Source organism: Physella acuta, unplaced genomic scaffold (assembly GCF_028476545.2).
Source record: "Physella acuta isolate Inbredline_101_S28 unplaced genomic scaffold, ASM2847654v3 ptg000109l, whole genome shotgun sequence".
Taxonomy (NCBI): Eukaryota; Metazoa; Mollusca; class Gastropoda; family Physidae; genus Physella; species Physella acuta.
Window position 1 is genome coordinate 217,901 of NW_026731629.1, and position 8,495 is coordinate 226,395.

The 8,495-nt window shown below is 35.2% G+C and overlaps 1 protein-coding gene across 1 annotated transcript; it reads right to left on the reverse strand.

The window, feature by feature from the left end:
- Positions 1-60: 60 nt before the first annotated feature.
- On the reverse strand, positions 61-8,278 carry LOC131934439 (protein adenylyltransferase SelO, mitochondrial). The gene is made up of 14 exons (XM_059290527.1): positions 8,135-8,278; positions 7,282-7,573; positions 6,739-6,977; positions 6,195-6,333; positions 5,622-5,767; positions 5,220-5,343; positions 4,417-4,532; positions 4,048-4,151; positions 3,771-3,940; positions 3,585-3,616; positions 3,064-3,264; positions 2,819-2,939; positions 2,224-2,381; positions 61-1,283 (listed from the first exon to the last, which is right to left on the reverse strand). The coding sequence occupies exons 2-14, from the start codon at positions 7,567-7,569 to the stop codon at positions 1,025-1,027; spliced, it is 2,097 nt and encodes a 698-aa protein (XP_059146510.1). The 5' UTR covers positions 7,570-7,573; positions 8,135-8,278; the 3' UTR covers positions 61-1,024.
- Positions 8,279-8,495: the final 217 nt, after the last annotated feature.

An 8,495-nucleotide genomic window follows, 5' to 3' on the forward strand; every position in this document is an offset into this window, starting at 1 on the left:
AACAAGTGGTGTCCTTGCTTGTCTATTTAATTTTAAAAAAAAAAAAATCACACTCACAACTTTAACATTTTAATATGCGTTTATGCATCACAGACTTTCAATACTTCACAGTTTGTTATATATATAACTTGAGTGAACATTTCAGAAACTTTTAAACATAACAAGTGTACACTTATTTAATTTTAATAGAGCCCCATCAATATATGGGTGAAAAGTGAGATTCTTGTACATAACTAATTTTGAATGTTTTCACCAAAACAACACAAAGTTTACTAGAAAAAATTGCTCACCATCAGAACCACATTTTTAAAGATAACTAAGCTAACCCAATCAACAGGTAGCTATTATCCAGGTGTATACTATATACCAATACAAAATCATATTTTTTAATAAGAAAAGTAAATTTATCCCAATTAACATTTCACAAGTTATATTTTCAACATGCTAGAAAATTCTGATTATACTGATATAATAATCAGTGAGCATGATTTAATATCAAATAAGATAATGGGTATATTTTTTAAAAATCAATATATTTTAAGCAAAAAAAATCCATACATGTAATTAGTAATGCAACAGCATTGTCAAATATGGTTTCAGTATGAACAAAAATTAGTAAAAATAAAAAAATTATATGGATTTACATTTTGCCCACCACCATTTTTATGGTCTATATAAACAAAAAGGTTGATGTTGGGCTATGATATAACAAGATATGTTCTGTATCAACAGAGCTTTTGTGTTTAAACCACTGTACCCCATCAAGCTTAGGTGAGCTGGGAATGAGCTTTCCACCTAGCCATCAAACATCTCACTCAATGGGAGAAAGCCACAAGACTATTCAGGATAACTATCACAATAAATTTAACACAAAAAAATATCAGGGTAGATAAATTATAGCATCCCAGATTTTCTTGTGCCCCCCCAGAGAGCAAGACGGTTACAGGGTCAAACATGGCGAGTCATCTGGAGCAGGCTGGCATTAGATCTAACGAGCCTTTGACCAGTGACCACCCTACGAGGATCAGCTCACTCTGATCTCAGAGGCCCAGGCTGGTGGTTTGGTTAAGTACGAGGCAAGGCACCTTGCTCCCGTTATACTGGCTGTCACATGGTCTCCACCCATCTCATGATCCACGCTGGATGATGTATCCAGCTCATCCACTAGGCTGACATCCGTGTATGGAGACTCAAGCTGTTTGAGAACCTTCTGGACTTCAGAGTAGTCTCCCTTCTCAGCTGCATCTATTGCCCTTTGAGCGACATAGTTCCTGAGTATAAACCTGAAACAAATTTTAAGAATGTCCATAAACCTTTCTCAACCTGGCAGTTCAGAATTTTGCAATAGAGTCCCTGGGGGAAAACCCAAAAAATTCAGTTTTGAAGTTTCTAAACTTTATTTAATTAGGCAGTACAGATATTGGAAATACCCTAGGAAACAAACTACATTTTCTTAAATCTCCACCCATAAGAAAAAAAAGACAGTTGCTTTTTGAGTTCTGAAATCAGTTTGCTAAGGCCCATAAAGATGCAGGTATTTTACTGGCTAAACAACCATTTCAGGCATGGACATAAGACATCTGACCGGCAATCTGATCCCAAAGTCTGTATCACCTTGGGCTTACTTTATGTATCACCTTGATTGCCTTGATGTATCACCTTGGTGTGACTTAGTGTATCACCTTGGATTGAATTAATGTATCACCTTGGTGTGACTTAGGGTATCACCTTGGTGTGACTTAGTGTATCACCTTGGTGTGACTTAGTGTATCACCTTAGTGTGACTTAGTGTATCACCTTGGTGTGACTTAGTGTATCACCTTGGTGTGACTTAATGTATCACCTTGGGGTGACTTTATGTATCACCTTGGTGTGACTTAATGCATCACCTTGGTGTGACTTAATGTATCACCTTGGGGTGACTTTATGTATCACCTTGGTGTGACTTAATGCATCACCTTGAACTGACTTAAGGTATCACCTTGGGGTGACTTGACAATGATACATCTTGGATTGACTTGACAATGTATCACCTTGGATTGACTTGACACTATATCACCTTGGATTGACTTGACAATGTATCACCTTGGACTGACTTAAGGTATCACCTTGGATTGAATTAATGTATCACCTTGGTGTGACTTAGGGTATCACCTTGGTGTGACTTAATGTATCACCTTCATGTGACTTAATGCATCACCTTGGATTGACTTAATGTATCACCTTGGATTAACAGAGTCCATCATTTGCCTCCGCTCCTCCCCTAGCATCACCACATCAGCAACATCACTTTCCTCAAACAGCAGACGCTGTGTGTATGTCTCCATCCAGGCCAGCCAGGCACCTCTGTTTGCCTCAGTCAACTCTTCTTCTGTTGTGTTCTAAACAATGACAAAAATCTGCAATCAGCTTTTAACGAACTTCAGACATTTGTTTTTTTTAAATGACTAAGTGTGACTGGCAGGAATAAAAATTACATGTTTGTTTTCTGACAATCTTGAAAATATAGTTAACAAAAAGTTTCCCTCAGTTGACTTAATCGTTAAAATTTGTGTAACTTTAACAGCAAACTATTGGTAATACTTCAATTGCTAGCGTGTTTAAATTATTCTGCTTAAAGTACAGGAATAGCAACCTTTTTGGGTGAAGAGTCAAAAATAATTCTAGTAATGAAATCTTAAAGCAGTAATGCTACTTTATTCTACTTATGCTTGTTCTTCACAACTTTAACAAAGACTTCTCTAATGACAAAAGATGCATTGTTGGTTCATACGTTACTAAGCCAAATGTAAATAAAAACAGACTGATCATGTTTTACCTGCAAAGATTGCAGGATTGCCTCTTTCTTGTACTCTGCCTCCAGACCTGGCATTCTTAGCTTGACTATGGGTACCAGGTGGGGTTTGTTCTGTATCATCAACATCAGCAGACTCAGCTGACTAGAGGAACACATGGGCTCTTTGTCAGAACAAACAACTTCATGGAAAAATGTAATTATAATACAAAAAAAAAATTCTATATTTCCTATACGAAACCTTACTAAGCCTTAGGTTCCATACCCACCTATTGGGAGGTGGTGGTTTGTTTATTTCTCTCAACTCAGCTAAAGTACTACTCTGTGAGAGAAGTTGGTTTAAAGTCTCCAATTTCCTTTCTTCAAAATCTGGGGAGTTCGGCAAAGGGAAATTACTCAAACAGCGAAAACAGTTTGTGAAGTCTGCTCCAGTTTTCTGTAAGGTTACTAAAAACTCGTCAAAAAGTAAACTAAAAGAAAATAAAAAGAAAAAACAAATTAGTTGCAGGAAATCTATTTATACAGCTTAGCTTTCTTTGAAAATGAAAAAAAAAAACAAATTCATAGAATTGTCAAGCTTAAATAATTTGCCATTTTATGTATTGCTAAATAGTAATTAAGCTAAATTTATATTACAGCTTTTTTTATTCCTGAATTGCAATCAATTAAAGATTCCCAACCAAATTGTAATTAATTAAAGATACCCAACTGAATTGTAATCAATTAAAGATACACAACCAAATTGTAATCAAAGATACTCAACAAAACAGTGGATGACTACTTGACATACCTATCTTCAGGCTTTTCTTTTTTTAGTCCAAACTTGAAAGAAAATATTTATAAATTGTTATTGCAGTTACAAAAAACTAAATATCTGAACATTAAGTATCATAAAAAAATATTTGAACATTAAGTAACACAAAAAAATATTAGAACATTACATAATGCAAACAAATGTTTAAGACAAAAAATGTACCTTCTTCCTCATCAAGGAATTATAAAATCTCTGGAATTCCTCATCAAATAAATGATGATAATCTTTTGTCTTGGAGAGGGGGACCACATCTTGGATGGCTTCAGCCAGCTTCAAACAATTCCACTTGCACATCTCCGGCTGTTGTCTGTAGGAGTAGCGACCTGCGTCATCTGAATAAGACCAGTAAACATGGTCAAATATCTTGGCAAAAAACTATCCAGGACAAACACTGACTCAACTTGCCCGATCAACACACAAAAAACTTTTCTAAACCTACCTGAAGAATTGCATACAAAATCTGGGTTGTATCTGTCCATGAAACCAAATGGTCCATAGTCAATGGTCACCCCCACAATACTCAAGTTATCCGTGTTCAGGACACTGGTCAAAATTATTAAAAACAGAGAATATAAAATGGATACTTATACAAACAAAGCAATCAAAAGCAAAGTAAATAAAATAGATACTTATACAAACAAAACTATTAAAAACAGAGTTAATACAATGGACAGGTATACAAACAAAACTATTATAAACAGAGTTAATAGAATGGTCAGTTATACAAACAAAACTATTAAAAACAAAGTTCTTACAATGGACAGTTATACAAACAAAACTATATAAAAAAATGAGCAAAAAAGATTACCCATGACACCAGCCAATACACTGCCAGTGTGCCACAAGCCTGGCTGTCCTTCTGACAACCTCTTGATAGAACTTCAGGTACATTTTCTCTGGGTCACTGAAGTAGCGGCTCCAGATCTGAGAGGGGGAAACAGTTCTTAATTTTATAAAAACATGCAGCTACAGGTGTGCTGGATGGTAGGCTTGTGATGTAGGATGGGAGGGACACAAGTAAATAGGGTATTTTATATTAGACGAAATTGTATTTATTTTATATAGGCTATTATCTGACATAAGAAATAAAACAGTGTTTTTCAAAAAGTAACCTGAAACCAAGTTTAATGTATCGTGAATAAAAATTTTAATAAATACTTGAGCTGATCTTGGTGTTTTTTAAGGGTGAGATAGAAAAGGTACTCACTCTACTCACAAACTGCTAAAACTATAATAAAAACTGACTTCTAGCCACCAGTTGTTTTAATATTCAGTGCATCTTCATTTTCAGTTAAATTAAACATTGCTTTATAGCAATATGAACACCCCTCCAGCAGGCTAATTCTTACTCTAACACAAATACTAATGAAGAGATATGAATGCCGAGTGACATATTGGATGTCTGGTACCTCTACAACTGGGAAGTACCCAGTTTTCTTATTCTTAAAAACACTGGTAGGTAAGAAGATTTTAAATAAATTTGTTAACTAAAAGTTTCAAACTTTTAAAATTTGTGGACTAAAAAACTTAGAAATTTTAAATCAATCTTAAGGACCATAATGTTAAAACATAATTGGACAAAAGAGTGAAGTGAAAAAAAGGCCAACTGACCTGAGGATAAAAGGTCTCAATGGTGTACTGTAACAGCTTGATCAAAAGGTCAGTTTGACCAACACTGGGACCTGATCTTCCTGTGTCCAGGTCTCTTGACTTGAAGATCTCAAATGACCCAAATCTGAGAACATTTCAATTTTATTACCTAAAACTTGTGTTGACGCTAGAGTTAAAACAGACATTTTTTTTAAATTTCATGATAAATAAATAAAATATATGATAATCAACATTACCAGACATTAATTATTTTTTAAATATGTGAATGCAGAGTAAATCAATAACTCAAATAAAATAACTTCCAGCTTAAATATAAACCAATGAAATTAGCTTTCAGTTTTACAAGTTTGGCCTCAACATTGCCAAAAAAAATTACACATTGCCTACAAAAAAAAAACTCACCTTAGAAAAGTAGGCGAGATTCTCAAAACCAAGGTGCACTTCTCAGAAATTGCGTTGCCATCATAAAAAATATCCCGAATGACTCTAGTCTCTGATGTGATGCATGACCCAGCCCGGGTGGTGGGCACTCCCAAATGGTACATAGCCTTTAGACAGAATTTTGTTTAGAAACTTTAAATATTTATCAGTTTCTAAAAAATTTTAGTAGAAACAGAGTAAATGTAACCACGGTAATCTTGTAAATACATTTATTATGTCTAGGTTAAAATGTAAACTACTATGTGGAAAACTAACCAATGTGCCACTTACACTTCAAAGTATCATAGACACATTGCCGGGCATCAATAGAGACAGTGTTATAGCAACGCCAATGATTAAAATAAAACTATATCTAGACAGATACTTCAGTAACAGAGCCAGCACTCCCAACCCCTCTACACTTTGCCATCTAACAGTGAAACATAGCAAATATCACACACACATGGCCTGACATCACAGATACATTGCTTGGTGTTGGCTAAGTATGGAGAAAAATAGCCTCAACTACCAGCAAACAGATGAAAAATTATTTACTTCACTACACAGAAACTCCCTGATGGAACTTCTCAGCACTTTCCTTCCATCAGACCCGCGGGAAAATGGAGTTTTGCCGGCACCTTTCAGCTGAACTTCCCAGCGCTCACCTTCTTGGTTGACAATTTCACCAAGATAACTTTAGAATAAGAAACAATTTTAAATAAAGCTTACATTTAAAAACTCATATGAAAATCAAAAACAGATCAATGTTGTTCAAAAATTAATTTAAAATAATTAAAAATAGATATGATACAATTTTTACTTTGAACATTTTATTTATTTATGATCCTGAAACTAACACGGCTCCCCCTTCACCAAACTAACATGGCTCCCCTTCACCAAACTAACACGGCTCCCCTTCACCAAACTAACACGGCTCCCCTTCACCAAACTAACACGGCTCCCCTTCACCAAACTAACACGGCTCCCCTTCACCAAACTAACACGGCTCCCCTTCACCAAACTAACACGGCTCCCCTTCACCAAACTAACACGGCTCCCCTTCACCAAACTAACACGGCTCCCCCTTCACCCAACTTACATGGCTGCCCCATCACCAAGCTGCCCAGAGAAATACCCAAACTGGTGGCCACAGTAACAGTGAGCTGCTGTTTCAGATCCTGGCAGGATCTTATTGCCACTGAAGTATTCCAAAAACTCAGGTCGCTTGGTCTGATCTTCTTCAATGTCCAGCAGTTTCAGCGCAGGAAGTGAAACACACACAAGGGCTGGCTGTTTCACAGGTGTGGGGCTGATTCTTGCAAAACAAGCCCCAACTACCTAAGGATAATATTAAATAAAAAGTTGATGTATATTTAAGCATCAAATTTATAGAAATAGTATAGAAATTATTAGTATTAAAAAGGTCCTTAACAGTAAAATAATAAACCTAAGGTTGTTTCTGGTGGTTTTGTTTTTGTAAAATTTGTAAATATAGATTGAAAAATAACTTGAAGTAATTTAGAAATTATTGAACACAAGCATAAAATATTTAAAGAATGTAGGCACAACGAGAATGCCATCTAACTCAAGACATCACAACTGTACTTTTAGTTTTTAACAACTTTTAGACTTCAATGCTCACCTCTCGCTGTGTGTCACTAACATAGGGATCTACAGGCAAACGCTGTAGTGCCAAATTGTTAAAGTTTAGAGTCTCTAGCGTGACTTTAACACCAGCCATCCTGTAGGCAAACCTCTTTAGAGCATATCCTAATGACAACAAGGTAATTGGCCTGTGTTCCATGATAGCATGTGTGGAGCCATTTTGACCAATTTTTACAGAGTTGTGCAGACTTCTGCTAAACGTCTGCAGGATTTGTACAGTAACAGAATACCTCTGAGTAAATGCTTTGAAATGTCTTTGGTGCATAAATCTATTTTGATGAGATTATGATCAGCTACTCTGGTAAAATTAGCATAAAAAATTGCACAACTACTGCCATAATAGCAGTGGGGTGTTGATTGGGGCCTAATACCACACGGCTCTTAATGCTCTGCTTTACCCTATATAGAGTATGAATTATACTAATAAAGGGGAACTTTGCTTCTTTAGGCCTAGTCTTTATTAAAATTTCCCACAACAAGAGCATCTAGAATAGAGATCTAAAAAACGAGTAGGGTCTAGGGCACTCTTGGGCCAGGCAGGGCCCTATGGCTAGGGTTCTTCTTGGACACTATGAATCTGCTAATAGATCTAGCTCTACTTAATTATTATAATTAATCAACTAGATCTAGTAACTAGGGCAAACTTCAATAATCTATCTAGTGATAATTAGACTATTATAATATAAGTTCTAATCTAGAATCTAGAAATCTAGATCTAGTGAAATCTAGTCTGATCTAGCCTAGATTCAATTTCTAGATCTAGATCTAGTTACTTCTTTACGTTAGTAGTTCTAGAATCTAGATTAAAGTAATATCTTAACACAACAAACTTTAGTAATCTTATTTTTTTAATATTAATTTTATTTAAGGTTCCTGTGACTAAGAATTATCTAAGATTTAGAGATAAGACAAGTGACTAGTCTACAAAAATCTAGGATTGTGGATCTACAATGAGTAAGGTGTTTCTAGATCTGGAATCTAGATTGTATCAAATTTTTGTGAGTACTTTCCCTTGTGATTGTTGTGTTTAGCAGCTAAAATTTTGTAATTACAGTTTAATAGAAACGAATCAATTGTTAATTTGTGCTTTTTGTATAGATTAAAAACAGTATTTTATTTCTTTCATTTATTGCAGTCACATTGCAGTGAGTTAATAGATCTATGTAGCCTATTGCAATTTATTTAGGATAA